Here is a 16357-nt window from a genome sequence, read left to right as displayed (position 1 = left end):
CAAGGTTACTTCATCTAATAATCATCAACTGCCTTGCTTTTAATTAAATTCTCTTTTTTTATTACTTTTTTACATAACCAACCTGGTCAAAGCCAGCCCTTTATAGGACCCTTATAGCGTTTTAGGTGCGAATCACAACAAGATTGACCAATTTTATAACTTTGTTGGCCTGGGTTTGTTGGAGACATTGCAGTTTGTGTTACATGACGAGTTTAACTACAGTACTGCCAGAGATCGCGGGCGCGCAACAGTTCCTCTTGACGATCCACGACTTTTTCTCGACTTTCTTTATCTCGCAGTATTGACGGTTTATTTGCCTTACGGTTTGCTGCACGATATTGGAGGAATTTTAGGCGAATACTAGCAGGGTAGAGGTTATTCTTGAGAAGTAAGTATGTTCAAGAATACCAAAGTAAAATAAGCTTATGTAAGTTTTACCAACAGCTGCATGTCTTTGAATCATACAGTCTGTTGCCCAGTTTCTGGCCGGTACCAGTTTCCGGCCAAAAAATACATTCGTCGGTTATTTTCGTATTTATCTTTTATTTTCGTCCACCGAAGCTTTCCTACAGAAAAAGGAACATTTCAGCTACAAATTGATGGTTCTGGCAGGCTTTTTGGTCAAGAAACGGACGAGCAAGGTCGAGCTTTGTTTACGCGATTAAACGTTAGGCGACCAATTTTTGCGCTTTTCACTGCACATCAAAGCTACCGTACATAAACAAAGAGCTCGTTTCGTAGGAAACTTTTCGAGAAGCTTCGTAATTTTTTGACAGAATTTAGATTAAAGATGAAAGTGATTAGGGGTTCTGTCATCACAAGCCTGAATCCAGCTGTTTCTGAATTTCAGAAGTCATAGTTTTAACAAAGATTTGGACTCGCTGTGCCAGTTTCCGGCCACCAAGTAGCACATTGTACAAAAGCATTTTTATTAAGTGAAATAACTGAATTTTAGTATCTCCTGCTCGAGAAATTTATGAAATGAAATCTAGCAAAGAGTACAAAAGCGACTAAAGCAAGCATAGCGTGATAAACTACAACATTTATACATGTATGTATACACTGCCAATGCGTCCTAATAAGCGAAAGAAAAGGTAACGGGTCATTGACGAGGAAATATTCCATAAAACGGCAGGCGAGAAAGCAAATTCGAATAAACTGATATTGAAACTCACTTTTCGTTTGCCAAGAGACTTACAAGTCGGTTTAAGTCGAGCGGTTGTAGGGAAAAGTGTGTTTTACCTCGACGGCCGGAAACTGGACCACCTGGCCAGAAACTGGGCAACTTACTAGTTCTGCAAAAAATGGCATAATTTCTTTAATACTTGTCGTGCACAGCCAATTTTTGTACATTTTTAAGGTAAGTAAATGAACTGTCTTTGAACAAAAAATCAGTAACTTTCCATGCATAAATGAGAAGTTATAGCAATTACAAACTAAAGTGGCCGGAAACTGGGCAAGAGACTGTAGTTTAGCTTCATGCGTTCACTGTATTTTGCAGTATTCTTTGCTTTGATCCCAAGATTAGAACAAATGCAGATTTAAGCTTAGTGGCTTGAGTAAGCTCAAGCCACTTAATTACACCCTCAAGTATCAGTGAGTCCAAAAGAACTGATCTGTTGTAAAATAAGCTTCCCTAAAAATACAAACCAAATAACAAATATTAAACACTGTATGCGTAATCAGCATAATATTCCAAGAAAAACTGGGACAAATTTCAAATGCACTGCACACAATCCTCCAAGTTAAGACCATTTTAGTCGCCATGGTGACTAAAATTTGGGAGCTGGCGACTGAATTGGAACCGAAGTTGCCAGCCTGGGGACTAAAATTGAGAAGAAGGGACGCACCGAAACCATAGCTAAGTGTAATGACCACATTAAACATTGTATTGTTATTGTTAAAGTGTTTGCTTAATTTAGCAACTGAAATTTTTCACTGGCGACCAAACTTGAGCAGTGGTGGGCAAATGGCCACTAAGGAAAAAAATTAACTTGGAGGGTTGTGAACAGTGTAATATCCATTGTGTAACTTTTCTAGCTATTTGCTATAACAAATAAAAAGGAATAGAATGACGTAGAGTATATGAAGTAAATCATATATGTGAACTGCATATGAGATGAAAAGTGATGAAATAGTCCTCGCAGTGAAGGCCAATTAAAGAAATTGCAACTGGTTCAAATCTCATTGGAGCCAGAATTTTTTCTGGTTTCTTTCTTTGTAATTTCTTTAATTGCAATTCACTGCAAGGATCATTTCATCACTTTAAATGTTATTATGTAGAACATTGCTTGGTAAACTGTTACACTATGCACAGTCATGTAAATATGTATATTCCGCTGAGATTAGGTCATTAATCACCTTCAGCACATGCAGAGCTATGTGTTGCAATAGGACTTGTTGCTCATTGGTCGCTGGGTAATATAAAGGGAAAAAGACGCTTGTAACTCGTGATTAGTTAATTCAAACCGACAAAGAGGGAACTTTAGTTGGCACCCACCCACCCACCCAGTTCAAGCCGGGGTTGATGCCATCTCCGGTATGGGAAGGTGTTCCGGGAACTTGCAGTTGATTAAGTGAAATACAAGTAACCTGTCTGCCCTGAGCTCCTTAGTTCCCGGAACCCTTTTCTCATATTCTTGCCACTTCGTACCGGATTAGTTCTGGTCGGAGTTGTGCTTCCATATCTCATTAATGACAATAACCAAGGCGGAATAATACACCATGTAAAGTGTCATGTCATGGAAAAAACTTGTGACTGAGCCTGTAAGTAATATTTTGTTATTTATTTATTGTATTCAAGGATGATTGAAGTCACATGTAATGATCGTCTTGGGAAGAAAGTTCGGGTCAAGTGCAAGTATCCTTTGAAATACACAAGCAGTATAGAGTTATCCTATTCAGCAAAGTGTTTTGTAAATGCTGACCAGATGCAGGGCTGTCACTAATTTTTCAAGAGGTGGGGAAATGAAAAATGTAGCCGGGGGACAAGATTTTTCTGTTGTAGGTTGTTGAGGGGGGTGGGGGGGTGGGGTAGGGTTTAGGAAACAACAAAAATTGTTCCTAATACGAAGAGTGTGATCGTAGCACGAGTCAAGTTCGAGCCCAAGTCAACTTCGAGTCACGAGTCAAGTTCAAGTCACTTTTTTTTCACTTTTTTTTCAATAATATCGTTTGACTATACCGTAATTGTTATTGTCAAACAATGTCGCATAGGTAAGATAAACATCAGTTGTTTGGTTTGACACGAAACAATTTTCAACTCACCAGCGACAGAATTGTCGTTCAAGTTTCCAAAACGTTTGCTGCGTTTTCAAGACTGATAATGTTTCCATTCACAGCTATGAGGTGCTTCGAAAATCTTAGACAAATTCTCTCTGTAAAACCCGCACACACAAAAAATACATTGGACGTGGTTATTCTGATGCAAGAAATGATATAAACTGTTTGACAGGTAAACAACATGTCCTCCACCAATTTGACCGTGGAGAGAATGGGCTAGAATGTTTTATTTCTTGTATGGGATCCCTGTGGATAAAACAAGATGGCGCTCGAGTCAAGAAGGGCTAATATTTTTGAACTTCACGTCAATTTTCACGCTTTCTTGTTGAAATGGAACCTCTGCCTCAGCTGTGTGTAATTAATACAGGTAGGAATCTGTGAGGAAAATCTATTATGAATGCCCAAGGAATGTTTGAAAAGCAGTTGCGAACAAATGCAGGACTAAACTGTCGCAATCGACAGAAAGAATTAGAGGTCAAATGACTCAAATCTTGCTGTTCTTATACCTCCGGTACGTATATAATTTTCACACAGCAATTAAAAATAAAACTGCAAAAAAAAAAGAAATTTAACTTGACTCGAACTTGACTCGTGACTCAAAGTTGACTCGGGCTCGAACTTGACTCGCGCTACGATCAAACTCTAATACGAATTTGTTTTTATGCAATTTTTACACCGTGGTAACTTACAACTTTCTCTTTCTCTACACCATTCGACAAGAATCTGTTTTCGAAAAGTTATCGTTTATGGAATTTGAAACAGCCTGACTTGTGACTAATGGCATGACAGAAAAGAAAAGTTGAGGAAGACTGGGAATGAGAGAAAGTAACTTGTGACCAAGACCAAAAAACATGGCGTCAGGAACGTCAAACTGGTTTGTTTTTGTTTGTTTTTCTTGAACCAAAACCATTGCTTTGAGAAATTCACACAACAAAACTTTCTGCACTTATGTAGAATACTCAGACAAGCCAATGTTTTGTCATACAAAGTACATGTAATAACGCATACGAGCCCTGTACGACTGATCTGTGTTTATTGACGTGTAGCTGATCAAACAGCATTAAAACAAGCAAGAGGAGAACACACATAATGTTGCAAGTTTACAGTTAACTGATGGCTGATTTTATTTGTGTGGAAAGTGTTTATAGTTCAACTATGGAAAGTACATGTGTGACTATTACTGGGCCACATGGGTCGTGCAATCTCCTTCATGCATCATCCAGGTCACTTGTCGATTCGAAAGAGAAATGCTGAAGCCCAAACTGTTGTTTCTTCAGTTCGTATTCGTTTATCCACTTTTGCCCTCCGTTTTTTCGATGACATTTCCATGCGGAGCCGGAATCTCCGACAACAAGAGAATCCGAATGAAACTAACACATGAAATCATGCGCTTTCAAAGATTGTTCAATATTTACGTGTTTTCAATCACAGCCTCACATGAAATGTCAATCGCTCTCTCTAAAAGGTAAAAAATAATTTGAATTAATAAACTATTGGTTTGTTTTTTATTCACTATTCTGTATTTGATGTATTTTTCACTTTCCATGTTTTGGTTTTGTATCAAAGTAGCCGGGGCTCAAACTCGTTGTAGCCAGGGGAAAATTCCCGGCCCCCAGCCCTTAGTGACAGCCCTGCAGATGATATTAAGTTTCAGTGTGTGTCAAACAGGAAGGACTTTGGCAAGTTAATATTGCGTTACATTATGATCATTTGTCGGTGCAATGAAGCAGATTGTTTTTGCATGATAGCTATACTTATCACACAATCATAAACATCCCTACTGAATGTCATGCACTCATATAGAAAACCCATTATGCATGTCTCTTTGCTGGAGACATAATACTTTGAAAACAAGCTGGGCAAAACCTTTTAATGAAATTATTTTGTTCCCTTAAATTAAAGAAAGAGAACAGATTACTTCCAATATCATTCCTAAAAGAATGTAACAAAATACTTGCAAAGTCTAGTGATCATGAAATAAACAGAAAATCAAAATTTGTCCCTAGCATCGATAATTGCTAAGAAATGAAGTAGCCTTAATTCTATGGCAATCTACCACGTGTGTAATTGTACTCTTAACACAGTCTTCGCAAGTGGTTTTTGCAGTCTTAATGTGCTAATGAGACTTTTTTTTTGGGGGGGGGGGGGGCTATTAAAAATGACTTTCGGGCTAATATATCTGAGCAAGCTGGAAGTTCTATATCTGAAATTGGAAAAGAGTCACTGAAACCTTGTTTGCTACCAAGCACTGCTATAGGTGATAATAAAGTATTATGTGTATGAAGTAATACCATTTACTGGAGCCAGTCTGTTGTGAATTCTTGACTTTGTTTTTAGTCCTGATGATACTGTTGGAGATTTGAAGAAACTTATCGCTGCTCAGACAGGAACCAAATGGGAAAGGATAGTGCTTAAGAAATGGTACATAGAAGTGTTTTTTTTATAGATAGATAAATAATTACAATTTTGTGATAAAAATGTTTGTCACTATAACAAGTACTCCTTTGGACTTCATGTCATTTACCCCACTTGTAATAGTGTAACGTTTTCCTTTTAATGGAAACTAACTGTGCTTGAAATGACCTTTTGCTTCATTACAAACAAACATGTCTCTTAGGTGTTACAAACAAACAGGATTAACTTTGAAAACTGTTCAGCCTAAACAGTTTTTCAAAAAGCCACATCGCAATCTGTTTTAATCTTCTTCAATTTTTTTCATCTGTTCCTTCACTGTCTTATTGACTGAAGTGGTTATTTTTATATTTCACTCAATTTGGTGGCCATTTACTCATGTCTAAATTTAGCTAAAGTTCCTTTAAACATATTAACAGAATAAACTTCTATATACTAAGATAGACTGTAAAATTTAAACTGTGTTTTTCAAAGAACCCTTTTAGAGTTAACTGAATTGACTTATGGAAATTTAAGTCCAGCCTGATAAAAAAAGGTTGATAACCCTTTTCTATTTCTGTATTTTCCTGCAGGTATACAATATTTAAAGATCACATAACACTTGAAGATTGTATCCTTTGATAATAAATCCCTTTGCCAGTATATAAATTAACTACAGGGCTTTATGTGTGTTATTTCCCTCATACAGTAAAAACCCGCGTGTAAGAACCTAGAAATTAAGAACCTCCTGGCAGATATTTGCTTCCTTAGTACCCCAAAAGGTTCTTATATGTGGGGTTAAACTATTTTATTTATAATACAATAACTGCAGGGTTGGAAACTAAAATTTCGGAGCACTCGCCATCCGGGCGAGTGACCTTCAAATTGCACTCGCCCAGATCAATTTTCACTCGCCCAGTCTTCTTCCATTAAAAAAGAAAAATTTAGGCCCCCTCCCCCTACGAATAATAAAATATACAACTTTGGTGGTCAATCGCAAAACAGACTGCAATCTATTTCTTCAGTGAAAAATTGCCATATATAGACCTTACTCCACAATAAAAACACGCGCACACTTACTTCAAAAGTTGAAACGCAGTTTTATTTGATACGTATTTCCAAATTCTCGTTGTTTGCAAGCGAAATTGTACAGGAAAAGAGGCGAGAAATGGCCATCTTGCCGCGTTTACGTTTCGCGGCTCGGTGGACGAGTCAGTGAATTTTTGACCAGAGGTATTACTTTGTATAAGTACGTCCGTCATGTAACATGCACCAAACGGAAGCCATTTTTGTCTGTTTACGAACGCGAACACAGCTTTGTTTGAGATTTCAAAATGTTGGTAAGCTATCGGCTTGTGGACAGCGTAGATTATTTTAAAGTGGGAAGTAAAAGTTTCGCTTATTTTGAATAATATATTCTGGATATGACAATTGTACTCGCCAAACCGGGCGAGTGATCCGTGATTTGTACTCGCCCGACAGTTTTCACACTCGCCTGGGCGAGCGGGCGAGCGCTAATTTCCAACCCTGAACTGTATTTTATCAAAAAGGATGTCTTTAGAGATCAAGAATTGCACAGGGAAGCTAAAAAATGCCAGTAAGTACCCCAAAATATAAGAACCTGTTTTGCCAAACTCTAAAAAAGCAGGTTCTTACACGCGGGTTTTTACTGTATCTCTCTTAGCACAGTGACTGAATGGTTACAGCATTGGACTTAAGGTTGAGCAGTCAAATTTTACACTACTGGCCAGGCTCATTGTGTCATGTTCTTGGACATCACACTTTACCCTCACAGTTTAACTCGCTACCCTGCAGTATACATGGCTACTGGTGAACTGTTTGGGAAACCTGTCAAAATTCTGGGGATATGTAACGTGTGAGGGAGTAGAAATATTCAAACTTGTAGCCCAGGTTCGGCATCATATATGGGTTTAGTTTGTTGTAGGTTCTCATCCGTGCTCCGAGGGTTTTTCTCTGGGTTCTCCGGTTTTCCTCATTTCACTAAAACCAACACTTCCAAACTCCAATTCAGTCAGGAAAACATGGCCCCACAAGCTTATAGGGTTAAATGCTACCATGTCTAAATAAATGTAATTTATTTATTTGCTTCATGTAGAAACCAGGATAAGCTCTGGCTCTTTGCTAGAGTAAAGACTAAAACTTTGCAAAACAGATTTGCTGTGTGTTAGATGACAATGTCCTTGGGGACATTTTGCATTACATTGCATTGCTATTTTCCTTGATTGACTACTTCAGATGAAATTCATGATGGTATGAACTTGGAGCTGTACTACCAGTAAACTTTCATACTAAAGACAAAATGCCAAATGTTATTGTCACATCAGCAACATCTTCAAAGAAACTTTCAAGATTTTATTAGCAAACATTGTGTTCCAGAGTAGCTTTCAAATGATTGTCGTAAAACTGTGATTTTTTTGGTGATCAATCACTGTGGCGACAGTATTGACTTTTGTTCCAGAATATATCTGCACCCTTAACACAAAGCCTCCCGCCATTCTGGAAATTCCAGTTTAACTTCAATTTCTGTTGTCCTTCCCAGGGGTGGGTAGTATGGATATATCCTGGGACTGTGCCTTGTGTAATAAACCAAAAATAACTTGTGAACAAAAAAATCAAAACAAGTAACACAAACAAACCAAAAATCATGCAACAGTTGGCAATCGATGGAAAATTCAGTTTTTCCTTGATTGGATAACCTATTATTGACCATTATTATAAAGCTAGTCACACGTAAGACATTTTTATTTAAGAAAGCACTGGAAACTCCTCCAGCCTTTGTACAGACTTCATGGCTTGTCTTTTCCACTTTTAAGTGGAGAATCTAGGGTGCAAGGAAGGGGTACTTGCAATCTGTCTTGTAATATTTGTACACATTTAACAATCTTCTTTTATATTGGAACAAGAGAAAAGGAAGATTAGGTAGTTGTTTATATAACAGTATGTATAGTGAGGTCATTGACAGTCAGCATGGTAAAGTGAAATAAATTATGAAGTCACTTTTCTCTTGAGTGATGTCTGATTACTTTGTTAGTACAAAACTTTAAGCCCTTGTTTTATCTTCTCAACAATATTTATTTATGTATTCATTTGATTTTTAACAGTATTAAAAATTATAATCGAGCTCATAATTTCAAATCGGCCTCACGTGGTACAAAATCGGACGACAGGTATCAGACACTTTCAGCCTCGGGCATTATCCTATACCAGTTTATTTTCTAAATTTCAACTGTCCTTCTAGAGGCGCGAGGGACGGCGAAAAGTGTACGTAACTCGTGCAAAACGACGTTATTTTAAGGCGCTTGGGCGTCCCCCGTCCTTCTATGCTGACCTGCTGGGCAAACGCGATGATTTTCCCCACTTTGGGTCACTCCCGGGACGGGGAGGGGGGCCCTGGGTCACCCCCATTTTTACCGTTTTAATAGTGAAGTTCCCGCTCCCGAGATTACAGTCTTCCAAATTCCCCTAGCCTCCTCTTTTCAGTGACTGAAATTCTGTTTTATCATTCCTCAAGGCGGGGGTTCACCTGAAAGCCGTTTTCCCACTGTTTAATGTGGGTTTATTGCGAATATCTCGTTAACAATCCAAAAACTCCCTGCTCATTTCACAAATCTATGCCGTTTTGCGGAAGTTTTGTGAATTTTTTGGTGAATTTTTGGGAGGAGATAGTTTTCTTTAAAGGAGTAGTAAAATTCGGAGAAATATAAAGAAATATTGAAGATTTAGTGTGATTTTAAAATTAGAATTTAAAGCTAAAAAGTTAATAGATGTGCTATGCTTGTTTTCGTCCTATAATGTCATAAAATGACTGTTTTCATTTAAAATTCCGATAGACGTATTGCACTCATGGATATCTTGATATCCATAAGCACGATGGCGATTACACGAAGGATTTCTTGAAATTCACGTTCTCAAGAGAAAATAAGAAAACTGAGAGAAACTCACAGGGTAGTCTGCGTAGCTGGCGGTATTGTTGGGTTTTTAATTGTCGGCTGACATCTTGATTTCAGTAACCGCTGTTTTTAGCATGAGATGAGGCGATTTCTTCCAAAATGAGGGTAAATGACCGTACATCCTTAATTAAGGGGTTTGTGTCAGGCAAATCAAGTTTGTAAGTTAGTTGCCATGGTGCCCTTCATTACAAACTTCACCGACCAGTCATCGCGAAAATACAAAACACGCCCTCATATTAGCAAAAACTCTATCCCTATGGTAACCTTTGTCGGAAGTGCTGTCGACCAATTATCTTGAAGATGAAATGACGTCAAAATATTTACCGCAATTTATTACCACTGATCGCGAAGATAACGAGGAAACACCTAAATAATCGGTACAGATCAAAGGGAGTGAATTGTATCAAAACACATAACTCGAGGATGGAGATTTCTAGTCGTGTTATTGTCTGAGCGTTGATTTGTCATGTCGTTGCCTTTTAAGATTCTCTATCGTGAAAGTGGAAGAGTATGGCCAGCAGATGAGGTTCCACAAGATAGGAGAACTAGTCAACCTGTTCAAGACAACATGGAGCTCAACATGTACGGTAACTCGATACTAAGCATGCGTTAACTGGGCTGGGTCGGTATTGTCCCCTTCAAAACAAATCCGTAATTAACAGTCAGGCTAAATCTCATTTCGAATGTTTTTCGTGTAACACGATAACCATTCCAAATCTGTATTTTCGGAGATCGTTATTCGGACAATATGACCGCATTTTTGAAGAATAATCTACGATGTACGAAACAACCTATTCAATTCGGTTTTTTTACATTGTTTCTTTCGGCGGCTCCTATTATGAGTCCCTCCTTTAGATAATTTCTTGTACGTTTGATTTTAGTTACGCTATTATTTTGAGTGTAGTCTAAAATCTAGCGGGAGCCGCGATTTTATTTCTCGCGGTATTCTAGTGTCCTTGACATACGGTACCCTCTCTTCGACATTAAGTCGATGATATATCTTAAATCATACATTTTATATTTTATTTTATTTATTTTAAGTGTCCCCTATTAGTAGAGGATTTTTACCCTCAGCTAGATTATTTAGAAAATTAATATAAAATCATTCATTCATTCGTTAAATTCAAAAATTAATTCTAACGGTTTCTCCCTTTCTTAAGTGACAAAAAACCTTCTGGAAATCACAAAAAAATAGTTCCCTGTAGGGAATTTAAGTCCATCCGAATTGCAAAAATCTGACCCGTCAAACACAAATATTCTCCCAATCGCAAAAAAATAAATAAAATGCAGCAAAATTTTCATCCCATACAAGTAGTTTGTAATGTATCAGTCAATTATTTACCTTCTCGAAGTGCTCGGACGCGGATTTTTTTAATTTTTTTACTTTAAAACTAGTGAGCAGCACACAAAAACAGATCTAGTCAACTTGCTAATTTTCTCCGACCCAGAAACTCCTACAGATTATTGTGCGCAGGATATGACTAACAAAAGGAGATTACGCGCAGAGTATGACGCTAAAGCCGTGAGCCCCAAACATTGCACATTTGCAGGATTTTAGTAATATCCTGTTCGTAACAACGGGAGGTGTTCTTTAAAGTGGTGGTCGCACATGGTCTGTTCACAGACCCCCTATGTCCTCTCAATAAAGAAGTTCGTCAAGAAAAACGTAAGCAAGAAAGAAAGAAACTTCTGTGAACAGGCCAAGTCGCACAATGAGTTTCGATTGCATAGTCATTTCTACAAAGGCAGGCATGACGACTTCGTAGCGGTGAAATGACGGCGGCAAATCTCAACCGCTCATACTATTTTTGTCCGAGTTTTGACCAAATTCTATATTTTTGTTTATCCATATGCAATTCATTTTGCGAAAAAATAGTCAAGGTAGTTTTAACAATATGATTAGGCAAAGAAAGCGAAGTTCGGTTAACAGTGTTCAAACTAGACCTGAGGTACCACAGGTTGCCCAAGCTCGTAAAAGAGGCGACAACATGACATTGCGTAATAACGTGATTATAAGAGTTTGCATGGGAATACAGTGGGGATATAACGATCGTAAAAAATAATTCAAAATAGGGGAAAGGTTCTAACAAAATCTACTTACCTGCCCCCTTCTGTGTATATCTGGTGTTTCTATGCCATTTGGAGGCGTTTAAGGGCGATTCCAGTGAGTTTTAGGTTCTCTGTTTTCCTCTCCATACATATAAACGTTATTACGCAATGTCATATGTTGACGGCTCCTTTAGGAGCTTGGGCTACCTGTGGAGGAACGCAGCACTGCCAAAATGTTAACGTTTTCTTCTGTCTCTTATTCAGTCATATGACTTAAATATCCTTGAAAATTAGAAGAAAAAGCAAACCGTTTGTTTGTAATAAGTCGTGCATGCCGTGTCTTTAAACAGGGTCCGTTCAGAGGAAGCGAATGTTTGTCAAACGGATTTAAGTGAAGAATCTGAGGAATCTCAGTCCACTTCCAAATTAGATAATGGGTGAGATTTAAATTGTTGATAATGTGTATCGTATTTAATTGTACGAATCTGCCAGGTTTAGACTAGCCTATTCGAGGCGTTAGGTGTGTTTGTGAGCAGCGCAAAGAACTGCAAGTGAAAGCAAAACAGACAAAAAACCCCGAGGGTCAGTTGTTGTCTGTTATGACTGTTATAGGCGTTTCAGTTTGGTTAGTGGGGAACAGAGCGGAAGAAAACGGAAAAGCGAAAAAATAGGGAGGGGGCTGGACCGCCATTTTCTTTCGCGCTTAACCGCAAAAAAGGATAGGTCGGAGAGACGTTCCCTTGCCCAAAATCCTTTGCCATTTTTACATTTGCCGTTCCTCGCGTCAATCCCGTTTTTCGTGTCATTTTTGCGCTCTAACCGACCGCCTGGAATAGCATGAATTTTTACTAATTAAGGCTGTTTTGAGCAATTGTATGACAGGAATAAGTTGGTTTACCACTGGCTATTTTTTTCAATGACATATCTTCTTAAAAAAGCCTTAAGTTAAAAAACGTTTCTATGGCTGGGCAGAAAAAGGTATTAATCAGTTTTTAAAGCAGATTTCTATCCGTTTTCCCCCAAAAATTGGAGTCATCACGTCCTTACTATAGTTTGTTCGATCGATATAATATTGAGATCACAAATGTCTGAAATGTAATAAGAGGAATCTTTAATGAAGTAATATAAGGAACAGATTACTATTGGAACTAAGGAGCCGGTTACTGGACGCAGGCGATTTTTGAGATGTTGTCTCACTCATCTTGCTCTTTCTCCGGCAAACCAAACTAACTCTGCTCAAACTAAATGGCCTGGAAAAAACTGACCATTCCATTTAAAACTCAGTCGGGGGAACAAGTGCCAGTTGATGGCGACATCACTTCTCCGAGAAGTGACTGAGCCCGCGTTTTTTGTTCCAGAAGTTGCTAAGCAACGTAACGCATTTATACGCGCGATGGCTTTCGGAGTACCCGTGAGCTCTCCCGCTAGGTTTTGATTGGATAAAATGATTCGGAAATCCTTCGAGTGCTTCAACGAAGATTTGTCAAAAATGGCACTTATTCTCCCGACTGAACTGAGGTTGATTTTCATGAAAATATAAAACATGCAACTAAAAGTGTATGTGGGAGGCGCGGTGGCCTAATGGTTAGCGCGCTCGACTCCGAGTCGAACGACCCGGGTTCGAGGCCTGGCCGGGGCGCTGCGTTGTGTTCTTGGGCAAGACACTTAACTCTCACAGTGCCTCTCTCCACCCAGGTGTATAAATGGGTTCCGGCGAATTTACTGCTGGGGGGTAACCCTGCGATGGACAAGCATCCCATCCAGGGGGGAGTAGCAATACTCCTAGTCGCTTAATGCTACGGAAACCGGGATATGCTCCGGCTGTATGGGCCTCATGGCTCGGAGACAGACTTTACTTTTTTTTAATTAAAAGTGTTATTTAATTTTGCATTTTTATAAAAGCAAGTGCGTAGAAACTACATACATACATAAACTTTATTTCCTCTCGAATTTTAGAGTAGCTTACTGACCTGACCATCACTTGTTAATTTCTCATCTTACAGGGAAAACAGTCGCCGTTGTCGATCAGACGAACATGGGGAAGATGAAGACGGCTTTCAGGGAATAGATCTGGGATCCTCAATCACTTCCCGCACTCTTGTCGACTTAATGCTTTCCGTGTGTAAATCCTCCACAACAAGTAGCCTGGGCCGCAGCTATTTCCCATCGGCGGTTGATACTGATGCCGCAGCTGCTGAAGGTGTTACTGGGAACGAAAATCCAATTGGCGCCGAGCTAAACCTGAGTACTAGTACCACTCAAAGCCTCCAGCAGATACATCACGTGACTGAGGTCGTCACTGTGGACGTCGAGGTGCCGATTGTCGAGTCAGTAGCGCGTACAGGTTACGAGAGTGAACAAGCCTCCAGTGTCAGCACGGAAGAGGAGGGGGCAGAATTTGTAAGAAAATGCACCCGCTGGTTTTGCATGATGCACGGCAAGAGTCCTTTTCAACTGGCATTGCTGATTTTTTGTTATCTGATAATAGGACTGCTCTTATTTCCTTTCACATTGGTTATTCTCATGGTCTGCTGTATTAGCTACTTCACACCCGACATTGACGACTGATCCCAGTTGTGCGAGGGAACCTCAAAAATGTGTCCAGGCTCCAGTTATTGGCTATTCTTGTGTCTTAAGAAAACTCGTCCCTCGACTATAGCCACCTATCACTTTCGTCTGCTTTGGGTGGTCATGAGAAAGAGCTCTCTCGCGGACACCCAAAGTGGCCGGGAGCGATAAGGGGTGACTGCATTCGCAGTCTTCTAAATGAGCGTTCCACTTTCTTTACTCACTAGAGTAGTGGTTGATCTAAATGTGTTCAAATATAGATGGTGGAGTAACAAGCTGATAGTGAGACTTCTCCTTTTTCAAAAAGGGGGCCACTCCTCCCTAGATCCATGACTGGATAGGAACATCTGAGATATGAGCTGATGAATTTTATACTGATATCGTTACACTACAGATCCTTTTCTTCCTTTTGATATTTGTATAAGTCAGTCAGTCAGTCAGTCAGTCAGTCAGTCATTTAGTTAGTTATCTAGTAAATAAGTAAGTAAGAATATTATTGTCCTCAAAAGGGCGTGTCAGTGACAATAAATGTAAGAAAAAATATAATTATTATTATTATTATTATTGGTTTTACGTGACGTCATCAAAATTCTAAAACCCAGAATCGCAACCCCCTGAGTTTTTATCTTTCACTGGTTATTAGTCGTCCTTAGTATATATCTTGTTGAAGGTTTTTAGTTCGATAGCATTCGCCGTCTTTAAGATAGAGCATTTCGAATTTTGGAGTTTCATGCAACACGAGATTAAAGATGGCCGCCAGAAGGCTGTCACGTTTTCTTTAAAAAGTGCCTCATCCTGTGATTTTTAACAATCTTGACAGTTGAGGTTTTGCGAGAAGTGTTTATGTGAATGTTTACTTGTTCATGAGGGTAATCTGACTTTGTAGCAGAATTTAATGCCAGATGTTTTCATTGATCAGTTTCCGGCCGCCATGTTGGAGCCCAAGCAGTTGGGCTCCAACATGGCGTTTCCATACTGTGCTCTTTAAATTTGCGTGAAACGTGTTGACGGATAACTCGAGTACGGAATAACGTACAGATCTGAGACTTGGGCAAGTAGTTTATATAGTAGTTTTCTACAACCTGTAATATTTTTGATTTTTTTGACTAAACAGTTTTGGATTTTTTTTTTGCGGCGTGACAGTAGCATGACAGTGAAAAACACCTATTATTCAGTTATAGTTATAGTTATTATTCAGTTGTACTTTAAGTTTTCGCTATCTTGCACATAGTTGTTTGTAATATTTATTAGTATGTTGTTTTGATTGAGAAGACATAATAAAAGACGTCGCACACGGCTCGTGTTGACACACCCCTAAATAGTTGCTTAGTAATGTCATAAAAATGAATGTATAAATACTAATTGACACGTGTATCGTAATGACATTTACGTAATCTTCTAAAACAAGCAGTATTTTGGAGTTAATCTGGGTGCACACTGCCACTTAGCTGTTCCCTTTCCCCATTTTAGCTTTTAGTCATTAGCTAGGTGTGACATACGCCACACTCGTTGACCCGACATTTTCTTGCGGGCGTGTTGCTTTACCTCTATTCTTTTCTAGAGTGTAGACAGTAACCTTAGTTTCATTTAGGGTCCTGAAGGGGTAAAATAGGAACTGGGATTTGGGCAAATTTAGCTCACTGGGACGTAATCACAAACAAACTGAACTGGAACTGGGATTTGGAAAAAATTGGGAAACAATAGGCTGGAAAATGGGATTTGGGCAAAATTTGGGCTGGGAAATGGAATTGGGATTTATACCTCCCCCCCCCCTACAGGAGGCCCTTCATTCCCCAGGGGGGTACTCCGGCTTGTAAATGACGGGGATGATCGAAGGATTTTTTTGGGTGACTTGATTCAAATAGGGGATCAAAAAACAAACTAAAGTGCTTTGGCTCGGCCTTGGCGTATTTATGGTATGATGAATACCAAACGCGAGCGTTATTGCCCCTCCTGGCAATTTAGGGGTAATATTTGACAAGGGATTTTTTTAGGGGTTATTTTTGGTCCAAGGATTTTTTGGGGTAATGTCGGAAGACTTAGGGTTTTTTTTGGGTCCTGAGTTTTGCCTTCATGCGATCATCCCCGTCATTTAC

General features: G+C 39.0%; 1 protein-coding gene across 1 annotated transcript; it reads left to right on the top strand.

Annotated features, from left to right (window-relative positions):
• Nucleotides 1–237: 237 nt before the first annotated feature.
• Nucleotides 238–8695, top strand: LOC144664731 (ubiquitin-like protein 5). The gene is made up of 5 exons (XM_078525938.1): nucleotides 238–388; nucleotides 2804–2860; nucleotides 5620–5703; nucleotides 6267–6304; nucleotides 7930–8695. The coding sequence occupies exons 2-5, from the start codon at nucleotides 2805–2807 to the stop codon at nucleotides 7971–7973; spliced, it is 222 nt and encodes a 73-aa protein (XP_078382064.1). The 5' UTR covers nucleotides 238–388; nucleotide 2804; the 3' UTR covers nucleotides 7974–8695.
• Nucleotides 8696–16357: the final 7662 nt, after the last annotated feature.

This window comes from Oculina patagonica, chromosome 1 (genome assembly GCF_052425735.1).
Source record: "Oculina patagonica isolate OP01 chromosome 1, crgOcupat, whole genome shotgun sequence".
NCBI classification, from domain to species: domain Eukaryota; kingdom Metazoa; phylum Cnidaria; class Anthozoa; order Scleractinia; family Oculinidae; genus Oculina; species Oculina patagonica.
Note: the sequence above shows the minus strand (reverse complement) of the source record. Positions and strands in the feature narration are given on the sequence as shown.